An 18,684-nucleotide genomic window follows, 5' to 3' on the forward strand; every position below is an offset into this window, starting at 1 on the left:
GCCATGTTAAATTTTAGTATTTTCTATGAATCCACTAAAAACTGGCTCAAACTCCAGGATAAATAACATTGAGAATGCCACTAAACTGAAAGTCAGGAGTTTGGGTTCCTAGTCCCAACATGGTCACTCATTAGCCCTGTGGCCTGGGGCAAGGCCTATCTCTTTTGGCATTTCAGTAGCCTCCATTTTCCCCACACAAATATTATTTTAAAGACCAAACACTGATTATAAAATGCTCTAAAAACTCCAAAGCATAATAAAAATGGTAAATTATTATGAGCAGTGAGATAAAATCTACTGAATCTCATCCAAACTACAAATTATACAGGGAGAAACAAAGTGTTACTGGCCATCTCACTTCTCTCAATCACAGAAATTGAAAAGATCTTAATAACTGTCTTGTCCAACTTTCTATATGATACATAAAGCTCCTCTATAATATCCAAGATAAGTAGTTCAACTTCAGGTTGAAATCAGAACAGATAACTATCTCAGAGCACATTTCATTTAATTTTTGGCAAGTTCTAACTTAAAAGTTAAACTTGGACTGGGGCTATAGCTCAGTTGGTACAGTGCTTGCCTCGCGTGCACAAGGCCCTGGGTTCAATCCCCAGCCCCACAAAAAAAAAAAAGAAGAAGAAGTTAAACTTAATCTTTAACATAAGTTTGGAAACTTAAGTCTGTCTTCCTCTAATTTCATCCTCTAAATCTAAAACTGTAACAGAGTAGGTGTTTAATCAATTTAATTAAATGAATAAATGAATTCTAATTCTGTTTTCTGGAACCATTTAGAACAGGCTGAGTCCTACTTTCACCTAGTAGAATTTCAAATATTTGAAGATAACTATGATGACCCTCCCCCAAGTTGATTCTTCTATACTATAAATACCTTTATTTCCATCAGTTGTTTCTCACATCTAAAAGAGATCTTCTGACCAAGATGTTATTCACTGATCCACTGAGCCCAAATCTAGCAACTGAAATCTAAGTTTAAATATAACCTCCATGTTATCTCTAGCCCTCTGTCCTAACCTCCCATCTAACCCTCAGCCTTAGTCTGTCTCCTAACCTCCCCAACTTCACTCCTAACTGTGGGCTTTAATATGGGGCTAGGGTGTGGCTTAGTGATAGGGTACTTGCCTAGCATGCATGAGGCCCTGGGTTTGGTTGTCAGCATGGTGAGTAAATAAATAAATTAGTTATGCTAAATCAATCTAAATCTTAACCTATATTATTAAATGAATATGGCCCACCCAAAACCTAGCCTCAGTTCTGTTATCAAGTACCTTAATCTCGTTGAACTGTGCTACATAGTTTTCCATGGTCCTCAAAGCCTGGTCAGCAAGTTTCTCTTCGTAGTCTTCCCAAAGGAGATCATTATTCTGGGGGACAGAGGCAGAGGCTGGTGAGGGCCCTACCTCTCAACAATTGCCTACCCAAATACCCAAATTCTCCTGCAAAGTACTTCTTTGTAGTACTGTATTTAGAAAATCATGTTAGATTCTAGGGAAGATTCAAAGGAAGAAAAGAGAAAACCTCTGCCCCTAAGAAAATGCCCCATAGGAAACCTGGAATGAAGAACAATCATATGATCAGGACCAGGTACTCTAGAACTTAGGGTCCAGGAAAATTTTGGAGTAATTAACTGATAAGGTTAGTTTTAAAGAACCTAGGGCTGGGGTTGTGGCTTAGTGGTAGAACACTTGTCTGGCATGTATGAGGCCCTGGGTTCGATCCTCAGTACCGCATATAAATACATTAAATAAATAAATAAATAAATAAATAAATAAATAAATAAATATAAAGGTCCATTGACAACTAAAAAAATATTTTTAAAAAAACAACACATTTTCAGGAGGTAAAACTTCTTCTTTAAAGAGGGGAAGAGGGTCAAGACCAGAGGAGGCCACAGATTAGGGGAAGCCTCTTTTTACCTTGACATTGCAGCTTCTTCCTACCACCCAGAGACTGAAGCTACACAAATGGACAATGTGAACTGGCTCCCTTATTTCCCTATTTTCTTGGATGGAGAAGCTCTGCTGAGGCTGAGATGAGAACAGGAGTGTATGATAAAGCATGATAAAGTCCAAGCTGCCCTTACCCCTACGATCGCCTTCAGTTCTTCATGACCATCCCACTCGCTGCTATAGATCTCCTGCAGGGTTTCTGACACTCTCTTTGAACTTTCATGCATCACTGAAAGAAGACAATTCAGTCCTAATGTCAAGTTTCCCCAAAAGCAATCTGATATAATCACATAGGAGATAAATCAGTGGGTCCAACTCAGGACAAACTCAGAAGGTTGACTTATAAGTGAAGGAAGCTAGATGAGGCTGTGATAGGAAGAGTAACTCCCTCTAGGTCCACAGAGTTCCAAGAATCAAAGGTAGGAAAGTGGTAAAAAAGCTGGAGTCTTGTTTTTTCCAGTCCCCAGAACTTTTAGCATCTGTACAAATGCTCTCTGGATTTTTCTGAGCTGTAATACCCACCTTTGACTGCACTAAGGAAGTTCTTCAGGTCCTTGTATAGCTTGTGGCCTTCTGCCTGAAAGGGAAAAGTAGTTTTGGTGACTAACAAGGTACATTTTCAAAGATGCCCCAAAGTTGAAAAGTAAGTTAAGTGTGGAATTCAATCCTGGAATTTCTTCAAATATTCACGATTGTCATAAATTAGACTTATTTATTGACCCCTCCATTTCTAATCCCAAAGTCTTCACCTATAGTTCTATCTATTCATCTATCTAGCTCTGATCTATGGTTGCTCCTGTGTCTGAAAATTGGACTCTTTATAATTAGACTTTACTTATTTATTTACTGTGGTGCTGAGGATGGAACCCAGTGCCTCGCAGGTGCTAAGCAAGTGCTCTACCACTCAGCCATAACTGCAGCCCTAGATTTTCTTTAATAACAAGTTGTAGGTTGTCTCTTTTGGGTCAGTTTTTAAGTTCGGGGTTGCTAGAGTATCCACTGCATTGATGATATTCTTTCTTCTTCTGCTTGTTCCTTCTAGTGAATAAAAACCTATATCCAAGCTCTTCTGTGGAAATATAAGTGTCTATTTGACACTATCTATGTGATCCTGCAGCTCACTTCTTCCTCTCAGGATAGATAAACTACTGCCATCTTCTTCAGATGTCAAGACTCTTCCTTCTCTGAACTCTCTCATAGACACTCCTCTCCACCTGCTGTCCTTTACCTTGCCTCACCTTACCCTTCTAGCAGTCACCTGCTTTATATTTCTTCAAGGGGCCTTGTCATTGACCCCTCCATTTCTAATCCCAAAGTCTTCACCTATAGAAGTATCTATTCATCTATCTCTGATTCTATGGTTGCTCCTGTGTCTGAATTCTCTTTTTTGGCTAGCACTCCCAAGTGCAGAAATGGTCTCTTTCTCTTTCTAAACAACAAGGGGTGCTGGGTGTGTGACACACAACTGTAGTCCCAGCTACTGGCAAGGCTGAGGGAGGAGGATCACTTGAGCCCAGGAGTCTGAGGCCAGCCTGGGCAGCATAACGAGACTGTCTCTAAATAAATAAACAAACAAACAAACAAATAAATAAATAAATAAAAGAAGGAGAGGAAAGTATCATTTAGAGTCAGAAATTCAATCTCAATCTGTTTTTGTTTTTTTTTGGAACCAGGGACTGAACCCAGGGGCACTTAACCACTGAGCCACATCCCCAGCCTTTTTATATTTTATTTAGAGACAGGTCTTGTTGAGTTGCTTAGGGCCTCACTAAGTTGCTGAGGGTAACTTTGAACTTGCGATCCTCCTGCCTCAGCCTCTTGAGCTGCTGGGATTACAGGCGTGCACCACCGTGCCTGGCGATGAACTGTTTTTTAATTTTAATTTTTCAGCACTGAAGATTAAACCCAGGGGCACTCTACCTCTGAGCCACATCCTTTTTTATTTTTTATTTTGAGATAGGATCTTGCTAAATTGCCTAGGCTGGTCTCGAATTTGGGATTCTCCTGCCTCAGCCTCAAGTCACTGGGATTATAGGTGTGTGCCACTGTGCCCAGCTGATGAACTGCTTTTACTGTAACTCTGACATGTTTGTTTAGCCTCTGCTTCTTAAATACCTCCAGGAACCAGAAATTGGTAACCTCTTGCCTGAGACAGCATTGCTTCACAGTTAAATAGCTGTTACAACTTCTGCCCACAAGTCTTAGGTTGGCATTCTATACCTACAAAGTAGATCTAATTTGTCTTCCACACATATTTGAAGAGAACTCTCATGTGCCCTTTCACCAAGTCTTCCTCCTCACAGGTCTCAATTATTCTTCATAGCATTTAAAGTCCCTTCCCATTCTAGTCTCTTTCCTATGTGTCAACTCCAGTTCCTAGGAGTTGCGTGGGCAGGAAGTTAAAGACAGATGGTTGACGTTTTGGAATCTGATTTCAGGAGTGTGAGACTGGACTAAGGTGCAGCACACTTCAAGGACACTCCACAGGGCCAGTCTACAGGTCAGAACAGCCCAGTTTAGGTAATAAAGTATTTGAAATTCATGGTATGTTATGTAGTACACCATGAAATACTTGATATGAACTTGTTCATTTATCATTTGCTGTGTTCATTACTAGACAGGCTACTGAACATATCAGAAGTATAAAATTATTAGAAATAAAAATGAAAATTCAGAAAATTCTATCTAATGACTTAAAATTTTTTTCCTGCAGAAATCTTTGGGTAAAGATCACTATTACTTAATTTTAGCAACAGAAAATCCAGGTCTACTCAAATAAGCAAAGAAAATTGGACTCTTTCATCCATCTTGCCTTGAAAGCTCACTTCTAAGTCAGCCCTCCCCGAACTTTTTTTTTTGTACCAGGGATTGAACCCAGTGGTGCTTAACCACTGAGTCACATCCCCAGTCCTTTTTTATATTTTATTTTGAGACAGGGCCTCACTGAGTTGCTTAGCACCTCACTTTTGCTGAGGCTAGCTTTAAACTTGTGATCCTCTTGCTTTAGCCTCCCAGGCCATTGGGATTACAGATGTGTGCCACTGCACCTGGCCAGTCCAAATTTTTGACTATACTTCAGACTGGAAGTCCCTCTCAATTGGCTGAATCCCAAGGCCTATAAGGACACAGTCTCAAAGGAGTTGAAAGCACTGTCAGAAAGCTGGGTGAAGAAATGAGGTTATATAAATGTAGCAAAGAGAAAGTCAGAGAAATGATTAAGGAAGAGTCAGATGCCACAAAGAGATCAGAATAGAGGAAGAATCAGTAAAAATCACTAGAGTTGGTAACTAGAAGTCACCAGTGACCTTGAGAAAGCACTTTCAGTAGTACAATGAGGACAGTTAGTTAACAAAATTTAGGGACATTCAGCACTCACCAGGAAGGATGTCTCACTTCCTCCTTGTTTTTTCATTCACAGAAAAAGTTTAGTTTGTTAAATGTACACAATATCTTTTAAACATGGATATAAGTCTACAAGTTTTGAAATTATAATGATCAAGGTTTTAGAGAGCTCTGAAAGTATCTTAGGGATTATAAAAATTAATAAGAATTTCAAATTCTTTTTTGAAAGGAAACAATGTTGACTTAACTTTTTATTTCACTATGAAAACTTGATTTCAAAAATATATTTAGTAATAAAACCAGTTAAACTATTTTGCATAATTTCTACAAATTAATTTCTTGACCTTTTTCTCAGCATATATCAATGGCCTGAAAAATATCACCTGACTGAAAAATATCAAGGCTATCATGAATGACGCTGCACTGTTCAGAAGTAAGGGGTGCTGTCATGGTCCAGAAAATGTGAATGCCTTCTGCCCTCCATCCTCCATGGCACCTCGCAAAGCCCATCTCCACTTCTGTGTTTTAGAATCAAGTCTCTTAATTACAAAGTTCTTCCTTCATGCTCTTGTTCACTCCTTTGCGGAGATGAAGTCTGGAAATACACGTGAAGGTGGTAATGGTGGCAGCGGGTGGAATCGGGGGAAAATAGGACAGCACTGGGTGTCATTTTATTTCTCTGACCTTTCCATATTCTCATCTTCCCCTGAAACATCTCCAAGTAATCATTCCCAACATCTTCTCCTTTTTTGACTTTCTCAGTCTTAGCTCTTACTTGTCTGGGAGTCAAGTATTTTGATTCTACTCCCAACTAGCAAGTTAGTCCACTTCTCTGGCTTCAGTTTCCTCGTCTATAAATGCAGTGTAAGGCCATTTCTAGCTCTAGATCTTATGATTTTATCACTTCTGCTTTTTGAAATCTTGCCAAATTCTTGGTATTGCCATAAAGATTCTGAGTCAACCTTTCCCACCCCTTATACAAACAGGTTTGGCCCTCAATTACTGAGTCACTAGTGCACTGTGGGAGTCTGTCCTAAGCTAGGCCCAATCTAGGTCCTAAGAGACTGGGGGTACAGAGCATGCAGGAGGAGGTCCTTGTCCTGGAGTTCCCTACCTCCTTGAGAAAAATAAATGGACTTAGAGAAACCCAAATACTTAGTAAAACAAGTGTAAATAGCAGGATCAAATGTTGAGCAAGTGTTTAAAGTGCTTGATCTAAGGAGATCCAGGAGGGAAAGATCAAGCTGGATTGTTAGATCTGATATTTAAAGACAAGGCAGTGGAAACAGTTGTTAATATTAGAAGAGATTAAAGTACTGCTTGAAGAAAATAACTTCTTATGTAATATTTTTTTAAACCCATCATTTGTGGCTGGCATTATTATTTTTTTAAATATATTTTTTAGTTGTTGATGGACCTTTATTTTATTTATTTATATGCAGTGCTGAGAATAGAACCCAGTGCCTCACACATGCTAGGCAAGTGCTCTACCACTGAGCCACAACCCCAGCCCTTGTAATGTTCTTTTTTTTTTTTTTTTAGTTGTTGATGGACCTTTATTTTATTTATTGACTGATTTATATGTGGTGCTGAGAATCAAACCCAGTGCCTCACACATGCTAGGCAAGTGCTGTACCACTGAGCCACAACCCCAGCTCTGTAATATGTTTTTGAAAAGATGGAAGAGGAAAGCAAGTACAGCTGCAAAGAAAAATTACCTATGGAAATTTGGTCAGGAACCTAGGCAAATGGCAAGGCTTTGAAACCCAGCTGGAAGTTGGGAGTGATAGGAGAAGCTATTAACAAAAAGTTGATTCCATCGTCAGTGATCACCTATGGCTATTGTATCACACAAAAAAAGAGACAACCAGACATTCCAGGTGATTCCTGATGGAAGAATACACAAACACCTATGAAATATTCTTGCCACCAAAATAAAGACAAAAAACTAAGTTTCATCACAAGAGGTCAATTTGCAGAAAATTCTGAACATAGGGACACCTTGAACAATAAGATAGGAATCAATTAGCAAAATATAGACTGCAGGAAACTGTAGCACAAATAACCTGCTATCGACAACAAAACAAAGGGAGGAATCAGAAATCGATACATTAAGAGATTTAACCTTAAACCTGAGAGGTTTAAACATGTGGACTTGCTGATTTCAACAAACTGTTAAAAAAAAAAAAAAAAAATCAGGGAGTACAACCATAGAAATGAGAAGCTGTACCCCATTGGGTACAATGAACCAAAATGCAGTCTGTAAAAATAAAAATTAAAAAAAAAACTACAAAAATAAATTTTCATTATAAAAAAATAATAATCAGGGAAACTTGAATGTTGAAAAAATTTTTTTCTTTTTCCCATGCTGGGGAAACCCAGAGCCTTGCACATGCTAGGCAAGCACTCTACCAATGAGCTATATCTCCTTAACTGTATATTTTGATATTAAAGAATGGTGCTGCCAGGCATGGCGGCGCATGCCTATAATCCAGTGGTTCAGGAAGCTGAGGCAGGAGGATTGTGAATTAAAAGCCAGCCTTAGCAATAGTGAGGTGCTAAGCTACTCAGTGAGACCCTGTCTCTGAATAAAATACAAAATAGGGCTGGGGATGTGGCTCATTGGTCTAGTGCCCCTGAGTTCAATCCCCAGTACCCCAACCCCCTGCAAAAAAAGAATAGTGCTAATTTTTTTTTTTTAGATAGCACTTAAAACTTGCATTTTAGTGGGATATTTAACCTAAAATATCTGAAAATATATTTATATTATGTATTTAAATGGAAAAAAAAAAGCCAAGTTGCAAAACTACATGCATGGAATAATCTCACTTTTGTACACCTCACATTTATTTATTATGAATATATTTAGATACCACAAATGTACATAGCAAGATGGTTCTAAGGATGTAAAACAACAGTGGTTGTAGTTTGGGAGTGTGAAATCATTACTGTTTTTACATTCATTTTCTTAAGTACTTTCTGATTTATTGTAATGAGTAATGAAATTGAGTTTTTTATGGATGAAATGATTACTTGAATTTGCTTCATAAAAATCAAGGATAGGAGAAAAGTACAGACATAATAAGATTGCCCATGAGTTGGCAAATTATTGGGTGATAAGTACATGATGGTTCATCACACAGTTTTCTCTTCCTTTGTATATATCTGAAATTTTCCATTTAAAAATGTTTAAAAGATTCCCAGGTCCTATGCCCAGAGACCTTGCACTTTTAAATATATCCCAAATATATAGTCAATTACTTAGATAATAGTTAACATTCTTTCACTATAATTAAAAAAAGTATTTTCCATATAATTCAATGAACTGATATTGTATATATAGAATTTGGCTGGTCTTTGTCCCTGGTTCCTGGGAGGTAACCTCCAAGTATTGTGTCTCTGTTATTCAATGTGGTCCCCTCAGACCATACCTGAGTTTATACTGCGTTCAGGATGATGGCTGTCCATGCTGGAAAGATCAACCTTATAATTAGAGGATTCAGGCTTTGAAACAGGTGAGTGGAAGGGAAGGGAGCCAGAGATTGAGTTCAAGCACATAGCCAGTGATTCAACATGTAAAGAAACTACAATAAGAACTCTGGGCACCTAAAGCTCACCTGATATGCCAAGTGTGACATGTCCTGAAGACATAGAAGCTTTGTGTTTGGGACCTCCCACACCTCACCTTATATGTGTCTTCATTTGGCTGGTCCTTTGTAATAAAATCATAATGTATGTAAAGCACTTTACGAGTTCTGAGAGTCATTCTATTGAATTAACAAGCCCGAGTAGGTTAACTTTCTTATTGCAAAGAGGAGACAGCAATCTTCAGGGCTAATGTAAAAATTAAATGATATAATGCATGTAAAATACTGAGCACAAATCTTGCTCATGGTAGATAGAAAGTAATAAAAAAAAAAAAAAAAAAAATACCACGGAGTTTAAACCTCTGTTATCCACTTCATAGTGTAAATTTTCTACATGAAATTATCCATAATACCCTGTTGAAATAGAAGGAACAGTGAGCAAAGGAGGTTTGTTGGTGGAAATGACAAATAAAAGATGGAGGTATTATTTGGAATAAAGGTCTTAGCTGGAAAAGATATTGTAGACAACAAGAGGAGAACATGGGAAAACTGATTCAAGAGGAGACCTAAGATAGGACAGGTACCCTGGGAGGTAAATAAGCCCAAAACTAAGGTGGCAGGGGCTCACTCTGATATTGTCTAAGGACCTAGTGATGTCACTGTACCTTGGCAGTCCTGAGGGGAACCAATTAAGAAAAAAGAATACTCCTCTGTCCCCCCAAATCTCCAGGTCAGCAGTTAAGCACTCCTAGGTTCAATCCAGGAACAGGAAAGGTAAGTTTCTCTGGTTCCCAGGGGAAGGATAAGTAGCAGGTCACCCTGTGGCCCTGAGCCCTTAGGGAGGCTGGGTTGGTAAGGATGCTTTCAGAACTGTGTTCTTCTGCCACACAGCCCACTATCTTCTTTTTTCTCCAAGCTTCCCTTCCCCCAATTACCTGTTGTTGGTAGAAGTTGTTGGCACTTTGTTCAAATCGCTCGTCTTTGGTTTCTACAGTTTTCCCCAATTTTTGTAGTACCTGGGGGATATAAGACAGAAAGGCCCATAGTTATAGTCAAGTATCTCTCATCTGTTGGTCTTATATGACTGGTTTCTCTCAGAGTCCTGGAGGCAACTAAAGGTTTTTACTCCTATTACCCCAGCAGAATTAGGAATGTAACATGTTGCTGACAAACCAATCATGTTTTGTGATTCTTTTCAAATAAGTGTAACTGGGAGTATGCAGCAGTGTGCTAAAGGATATATCTAGCTATCTCCAAATAAAAAAGATGCATCTTCCTAGAATCTCATTGTTATTTAAAGTGCTTTTTTTTAAAGCTGAGGATGTGGCTCAGTAATAGACACACTCGCCTAGCATGTGCAAGGCCCTGGGTTCAATCTTAGTACTGCAAAAATAAATAAATAAAGTTTTTTAGGGTGCTGGGGATTGAACCCAGGGCCTTACACAAGCTAAGCACATGATCTACCACTGAACTACACTCTGGCCATAAAATGATTTTTTAAGGAGGAAGAAGGAAGACGTGTTATTTATTTTTGGTACTGAGGACTGAAACCCAGGGGTGCTCTATCACTGAGCTACATCTCCAGTCCTTTTTATTTTTTTATTTTGAGAAAGGGTCTTAGTAAGTTGGTTGCCTAGGCTGGCCTTGAACTTGCAATCCTCCTGCTTCAGCCTCCCAAGTTGCTGGGACTACAGGCATGCACCACTATGCCTGGTGAGGGCATTATATTAAAACAAGGATTAACAAAAAGAAAATAAAATATGCATAGCTCCTAAAGATAAAACATGAGCTTGAAGACATTTCTTAAAATTTTTTTAAAATAGTTGTAGATGGACACAATACCTTTTATTTATTTATTTATTATGTGGTGGTGAGGATGGAACCCAGTGCCTCACATGTGCTAGGCAAGCGCTCTACCACTGAGCCACAATCCCAGCCCCTTTGAAGATGTTTTTCACTTAAAAGACTCTTGTCTAGCCATACACAGGATTCCTCTCAACAGATGAAGTTAAGAGAGATGAGCAGGAAACTTCTTTCAAGAGGGCCTTTGTGGAAAACTTTGAGAAGCCCTGATAAAATACATTTTAAATTCAATCAGAAATGAATGCTATCCATGTCTATCTTTTCTCAACAAGAAAACCTGATAGGCAACCATTATACTGGTCTCAGTGCCAAGGCAAAAGATAAGGTAGTGAAAAAGACCCAGTTTCTATTGTCAAAGGGGACACTCACTTTTTGGAATGCCCTTCCTCACCTAGTCTGACAGGCAAATATTTTAAAACAATACAAAACAAAACAAACCAGTTTCATGTCCTTCATAATGCCCAACAACACATATTTCATCTCATTAATCAAGTAAACCACTCCCTGTTCAGTGGTTGCAACATCTGTAAATTGCATATGCTTCTATTACTGTTTTGTTATTTGAATTTATCCATGTCTCTTTCTAAACTGGAACTCCTTAAGGACTGAGTATTTGCTTTATTTAGATCTTGCAGTATCCAGCAAATAGATGCTTAGTAATTTAGGAAGGAGAGTGAGACTAATATAAAAGAAGACCATAGGCTGAAACTTGAAGTAGGATTTTGCCAGAATGGTGGCACATGCCTGTAATCCCAACAATTTGGGAGGCTGAGGAAGGGGGATTGCAAGTTCCAGGCCAACCTAGGCAATTTAGCAAGACCTTGTCTTTAAAAAATAAATAAGTAAGGCTGGGAATGTAGTTTATTGGTAGAGTGTTTCACTAGCATGTGCAAGGCCCTGGGTTCAATCCCCAGCACAGCAAAAAAAAAAAAAAAAAAAGGAGAGGAGTGGGGGCAGGAAGGGAGGAAGGAAGAAAGGGAGGGAGAGAAGAAAGAGGATTCAAGGCAGACAACAGCATCAGCAAAGTCACAGGAGTATGTAACTTCATAGCAGCTTCCTGAGATGGTTTGGCACAGTTCATTTAGGGTGTGTTATGGGGAGTGATGGGGAATTAAGTTAGAACTAGAGACTGAAGTCTCATTATGAAGGGTTTTGAATCACATGCAAAAGTGCTCAGATCTTGGGAGTGGTGAAGGCTCTATGTAGAGACTGACCCAAGTGTCTCTAATCTTACCCCAGGGGGTTAATGTCTCTCACTTATGGAGCTGTCTGTAGTGGTTAAGATCAAGGGTTCTTGGAGTCAGATATTAATTAACTCTTATCTTGGTTTTTCCACTTACTGGCTATAAGCTCTTGGACAAGTCACTTAAAACTCCTGAGCCTCAGTGTATAGAACGTCCTTTCTTCCATTAGGATAATATTTCTCTGCTGGAGTTGAGAGGATTAAATGAGGTTATGTATGTGAATTGCTTTCTTAGTGCCTCCTACAGTGAGCAATCAATACATATCTACCATCATACGTCTAGTTTTTCTCCCTTGCCTATAAATGCCTGTATTTCCTTTCCAGTTTAGCCATGCCTATTTGTCTGTATCTGTCTCTAACTCCACCTCTGTTGCCATGCCTCCTGGATGTGCAGAGTGCCAGCCTCCCTGGCTCCACCCTCTGCCCCCAACAAAACACTGTCACCTACCAGAAAGTTGCAAAACTACCTTGTTTAGTGGTAAGTGCAGCTCTTACTTCCTTTTTTGCTACCCCTCCCTTCCTTTGCCCATGGTTTGGTTCTTCTTAGGTGGGGGCAAGAGAAAGAGAGAAAAAGTTTAAAGTAGGGGATGATGGAGGCATCTCCCCAGGTCCAAAAAGGATCAAGGCTAAAAGGCTTGGAGGGTGTTGAGGGGTATGTGCTGAGGAGATTTCCAATCTTCAGCTCTGAAAGGGAAAAGGTGAATGTTATCGGCTTGGAAATATACTTCAGGACCCTGGGCCCAAAGTCATTTGTTGCCCTAAACAATACATCCATGTTCCTGTGTCAGGATGCATATTGTAGGTATTCTTCGAGGAGAGACCCTAGAGGGAATAAGACGTACACAGACTCAATAGGTTTTTTGTTTGTTTGTTTTTCCTAGTATTGGGGATTGAACCAGGGCCTTGCACATGCCAGGCAAACACTACCACTGAGCTATAGCCCCAGCCCTTTTTATTTTGAGACACGATCTTGCTAAGTTGCCCAGGTTGGCCTCCACTTTGTGATCCTCCTGCCTCAGTCTCCCAAGTAACTGGAGTACAGGCAGGTTCCACTGTGCTGGACTCAACAGATGTTTGTTGAAAGAATGGATCACTTCCTCATGATAACCTACAATATAACATCAATCTTTAAAGTCCTGTCCTGAGAATTCTGCCCCAATTTGCCTGGCCTGGCAGCTAAAAAGTTAGAATAGAGACATTTGGGGGGGGGGGGGGAATTAGGGAGTAAATGTGACAAAATGTTAACACTTGATGAATATGGGTGAAAAATACTCCGGGGTTCACTGATCTACCCTTTTAACTTTTCTATATACTAGTGTGGAGGGATAAAGCTTAAAAAATTTGCATAAATGTTTGGTGGCTACCGAACACATGACCCTTCATCATAATTGATTATAAGTTACATATTAGTTAATTCTCTCAATTGGGGTAATTTAAACAGGGTCTGGATGTTAGATGATATTATGAAACATTGTTTATTTTTTTCTTGAGGTGCAATAATTTTATTGTGCTTGTGTGAGAAATCTTTAGGATATATGCTAAAGTAAGCTCTCCTTAATATGGCCTCAATATACTTTTTCCAGCTCTTTCTTCCACCACTCCCTGTGCTCCAGCTCAGCTGCATTTCTCACTACTCTGCCTAAGAGGATTTGCAGACTCCTGCTTGATTATGCTGGCATTCCTTGGCTGGAATGCTCTCTCACCACTTGCCTGAGGAACTAGGAATCATCCACAATTCCTATTTCAAATTCAGCTTCCACAGTTAAGCCTCCTTCCATTCTCCTCACTCTTTCTGCTTTCTGAAGTCCCAAAGATGTGTGAATCTCTCAGGTCTCTTCTTCTTCTTCTTCTTCTTCTTATTATTATTATTATTATTTTTACTAGATTATAAGCTTCTGACAGGCAAGAGAAGATTGCCTCTTATTCATCTCTAAATTCCCTTCTGGGTCCAGCCAAGCCCCCTGAACAAAGAAATTTTCTGCAAATATTTGAGGCATTAAATCCTCTGGGATAGAAGTTGAGTAAAAGTCAACAGAGGAAAAGACCAACAAAGGAGTGATTAAAAAAATGCCCTTGCTCAGGGGAGATCTGAGAGGTCTGCCACAGAGAAATCACAAACAGATGGCAAAGGCAGTAGTCTGAAATGTGAAGATGCATCAAACTGTAAAAATACAATAAAGTTGGCCTGAATCCAGTCTCATGTTGTGTTTGGGTGGGAACTGGAAAATAGAACAAGAAGAATGTTTCATCTCTATTGTGTTTAACAGTCACTTGACTGTTACTCCCAGCTTTTCAGAGGAAGATGAGCCTGTTTCCACTGCTACCCCTGCTCCTTCGGAGAGGATCAGCAGGAAGTGGGGAGGCACAGATGTTGGAGTGGTTTATCAGGAACCTTGCAAAAGGAGCAGCCTGAGGTTATTCAAAGGCAGAACACCTGGGTTTCAGTAATAGTTCTGCCATTTGCCAATCTCTTTTGAAACTTGTTTCCCTTTTTCTAAAATTGGGATTCTAGGGCAGAGGGTGTAGCTCAGTGTGGCTCAGTGTGGTAAAGCACTTGCCTAGCATATGTAAGACCCTGGGTTCAAACCCCAGCACTGAAAAAAACAAACAGACAGACAAACAAAAAACTGGAATACAAACATCTTATTTAAAGTGTTGAAGAGATGATGTGAGATCATATTGCTAGAATGTTGTCTCCATAGGGAGAGGTCATGTCTTCTTATATTCTGTGCTGCTCCATCCCAAGCACTTGATATTTGACACATTAACTATTATTATACATTACTCAGAAGATTATATCCTTTATCTGTACTGTAACTGTCTACCACTTTACCTTATTCTCAGTAATTTCTCAAGACACAAGAACTCTGGCTAGGAGCTGAATGAACTGAACCAGCTCCCTCTTCCCAGACCATTCTCTCCCTTATCCATGCAGCACCTCTAGGTACCTCTTCAAGTTCATGTCTGTCTATTCCTATATCTGAGTATGTGTTCAGAGTATCCTGTTTTCTGCATCAACCTTGAAGTTTCCCAGGGCAGACTCATGTTTACTCCTCTTTCTTTGTCTCATTAGGGTTCAGGGCAGGAAGAAGAGCGTATGAACTGGGTGGCTGGTTTTCCTTTTGAGAAATATTAGACCCTGAGGTTCAAGGAGTCCCCTCCCCTTTTCAGTTTGGAGAGGAGACTCAATTACCACATTGAGATTCATAAAGAATATCAACCCTCTTATTTTACAGATGCAAGATCTAAAGTCCAAAGCAGGCATTACTTAAAGTTTTGGAGTCCATGCTTAAAAAGGAGAGAAAGTCCAAAGTAAAGGCACAGTGTTGATGATAGGCTAGGTCAAGACAGAAGGTGAAAGAGTGAAGCAAGCTGGGTGCAGTGGTGCACACCTGTAATCTCATCGACGTGGGAGGCTGAGACAGGAGGACTGCAAATTCAAAGCCAGTCTCAGCAATTGAGTGAGGCCCTAAGCAACTTGGTGAGACCCTGTCTCAAAATAAAAATTAAAAAGGGCTGTGGATGTGGCTTAATGGTAAAGCACACCTGGGTTCGATTCCTAGTTAAAAAAAAAATCAGTTAGGGGCCGAGGCTGTAGCTCAGTGGCATAATGCTTGCCTAGCATGTGTGATACGCTGGGTTCAATCCTTAGCACCACATAAAAACAGCTGTACAATTAAAAAAAACAATTAGTATGTCTTTTTTTTTTTTTTTTTTTGGAGATAGGGTCTCGTTACGTTGCTTAGGGTGTCACTGAGTTGCTGAGACTGACCTTGAACATGTGATCCTCCTGCCTCAGTCTCCAGAGCTGCTGCGATTATGGGTGTGCACCACCATGCCCAACTAATTAGTATGTCTTTTTTAAAAAATTTATCTCTTGTGGTGCTGAGGATCAAGCCCAGTATTTTGTGCACGCAAGGCAAGAACCCTTCCACTGAGCTCCATCCCCTCACCCTTGGTATTTCTTTTAAAAACTGCTATTATTCATGAGATTTTTTTTCTTCTTCTTTCTTTTCCTTTGGGGATTTTCTTCTGTTTTCAACCACAATGTGGCTTTCTCTAGGGGCACCTCCCATACTGTTTCTAACCTGAGCTCCCCATAAGCAGGCACTCTTTCAAGTCTATCAGATTTGTAATTAGCCTTCAGAGAGGCTGAAACAATGATCAAGGTAAAGTTAGGGTAAATGAGGTAACTAAGTCTGACTACACAAAAATCTTTCCCTTTTCCTCTTTTTCACAGGACTTCAAAAGATAGAAAAAGTGTATAGAGCCCTTCCCTTCCGTTGTGATCTCTCTGTTTTTATTTGTTTTTGGTACTGATGATTGAACCCAGGAGTACTTTACCACTGAGCCACAAACCCAGCCCTTTTGATTTTTAAAAAATTAATTGATCGATTAATTAATTTGAGACAGGGTCTCTCTAAGTTGCTTGATGACTCATTAACTTGCTGAAGCTGGTCTTGAACTTAGGATCTTCCTGTCTCAGCCCGGAGAATTGTTGGGATTACAGACCTGCACCACCACACCTGGTTCCACTGTGGTCTCTTAAAAGTCAGGAACTACATCTATACTCCATCACTTCTCAGTTGATAACCCACTTGGGAGAGTTGGTTGCCCAAACCACTTCTTCACCTTTAGAATATAATACAAATATTTCAGTTGTTAAGCATGGGCTATTCATCTAAAGGCCTCTAAGACTGTAACCCTTAGAAAACCACGAATGTATCTGAAGTCCTTCTTATATCTCCATCGCCCTTTTGCTTCTGGCTTGCACGTCTTCCCATACCACCTTGTCTACTAGGGTGTTGGTAGGTGGAGGTCAGAAGCAAAGAAAATAATTTGGAGAGGTTACAAAAAAAAAAAAAAAAAAAAAGGTCATTAAAATGTATAGAAGTGTCCACACAATCTGGTCAAGCAGGCAAGTTATAGATGGGCAGCCTACCTAATGCTAGTGCTGGAGTAGCCTATCCAGATAAGAAGGGCACCATTGAAGAGATGCTCCATAATCCCAGGTGGTGTGCTCTCCAATGCCAAAGGGAGGGCAGAGGAAGCAGATATGGGTTATTGCTTATATCAGCTTTAACCACCACCAGAGGCAAGGAAGGAGTAGGTACAGAATTATGTAGACTCTTCTAGTCCTCAGTGAGATGTCAAAAGCCAAGTTTAGTGTTGCTATCTGGCATCCCAGCTGGTCGTCATCGTCTTTGCCTTTGGGAAAATTACCCTCCGGTTTCATCATCTGTAAAACACTATCCTCACCGTATTGCTGGGACGAACCCTCCTGCGTGGATGGCGGCCAAGTCTGGCTCCTTTCTGTCACCTTTTCTGGGTCAGCCTGAGGGTTGTTTAAGGTTCCACAGAAACCGTTGTCTCCTCGGCTTTCCCCGCCCTTGCTCAAGATGGCCTGGTGTTCTCCATTCTCTCCCATCTGCCAGTTTTCTTGGACACCCACTCCCCGCCCCATTTCCCCGGCCAGCAGGACCCTCCTCCGCGGCCCAGGCCCGGCAGCCTACCTTCTCCTGGGCCCTGCTGAACTTCTTCTGCACCTGCTTGGCGAAGAGGCCGGCGGCGCCACCGGCCTTGCCCTCGGCCATCCTGCCGGCTCCGGGGCTGCTGGCCCGGCCCTGCGCCCTGTGGTTTCCAGAGGCCCCAGAGGAGGAAGTGCTGCGGCCTCCCGGCCTCCCGGCGTGCCTCGCGCGAGCAGGCAGCGGCCTCGGCCTGCCTACCCCCAGGGCTGCCCACCTGCCCCCAGGGCTGCCCTCCTGCCCCCAGGGCTTGCCTGCCCGGGCCTGGCTCTACCAGGCCGCCCCAGGCCCACACCTCAGCCATTCAGAGCCTCACCTCAAAGCCTCGGCAGCAGAAGTCCAGACCAACACAGCCCAGCTCAGGGTGCAGCCCAGAGCAGCAGGCTGGGGGTCCGTGGGGACAGCCCTAGGCTGGGTCAGTGGGCCCTCACTTTGCCTGGTGGCAGGGGAACATTGACCCTATTGAACAGGATCTTCCAGCGTGAGCCTAGACTCATTCATTTTAGAAAACACATCAGCATTGGAAAATAACTGAAACCACAAGGCAGAAAATATTGAGTTTCACTCACTGTGGATATTTATTGTATCAGAAAACGTCTTGCAGTTCTAGGAGTATTCATGCTAGCGGGACAAGTGAACTGTATTTCTTGCCCCAGTTTGCAGTTTAGCGACTACCTTGAGAGGTTGGCTCTAAGTCTGGAACCGGTAGGGGGAGAGTGCAGAGAGGGGCCAGGACTTCAGATCTGGAGTTGAAAGGGAGCAACAACTGCAGAGAAGAATGCGCTCTTTAAGAAAGGAGGTGATCTCATTGGAAAAGGACTCAGTATGGAAGCCTGTGCAGGGGACAGGGGAGCAAGTTTTTCTAGTTGGAGTACAGTGTACTAGGTGGAAGCCGAATGTGAACTGGACAGATTGTGAAAATTGGGGTGGGGCTACTGAGATTACAACTATTGTCTGTTTAGGGATAAAGTCTCCACGTGGAAGTGGAAGTTACCCTCTGCCTATTTGAGGGGTTAGCTGGAAATTAGGATATTACATTTGGAGGAACCATTTACTCAAGGATTTTACAGTGCATGTGAAATTCCTTCAAGGAAGCAAAGGAGGTCAAAATATTTTCCCCAAGAAGTGTAGAGGAAGTTGGAGGCCTCCACAAAATT

General features: G+C 41.0%; 1 protein-coding gene across 2 annotated transcripts in view; it reads right to left on the reverse strand.

Moving 5' to 3' along the window:
- The window catches only part of BIN2 (bridging integrator 2), a 32,309-nt gene extending 14,663 nt beyond the window's left edge, over window positions 1-17,646 (reverse strand). For both annotated transcript variants that reach the window (XM_079141302.1, XM_079141301.1), the window contains exons 1-5: window positions 17,516-17,646; window positions 9,832-9,912; window positions 2,490-2,544; window positions 2,102-2,196; window positions 1,287-1,382 (exon numbers count right to left, since the gene is read on the reverse strand). In XM_079141302.1, coding sequence (XP_078997428.1) covers window positions 1,287-1,382; window positions 2,102-2,196; window positions 2,490-2,544; window positions 9,832-9,912; window positions 17,516-17,596 — 408 coding nt within the window. In that variant the 5' untranslated portion in view covers window positions 17,597-17,646. The remainder of the gene's footprint in view (window positions 1-1,286; window positions 1,383-2,101; window positions 2,197-2,489; window positions 2,545-9,831; window positions 9,913-17,515) is intronic.
- Window positions 17,647-18,684: the final 1,038 nt, after the last annotated feature.

This window comes from Sciurus vulgaris, assembly GCF_902686455.1.
Source record: "Sciurus vulgaris genome assembly, chromosome: 5".
Taxonomy (NCBI): Eukaryota; Metazoa; Chordata; class Mammalia; order Rodentia; family Sciuridae; genus Sciurus; species Sciurus vulgaris.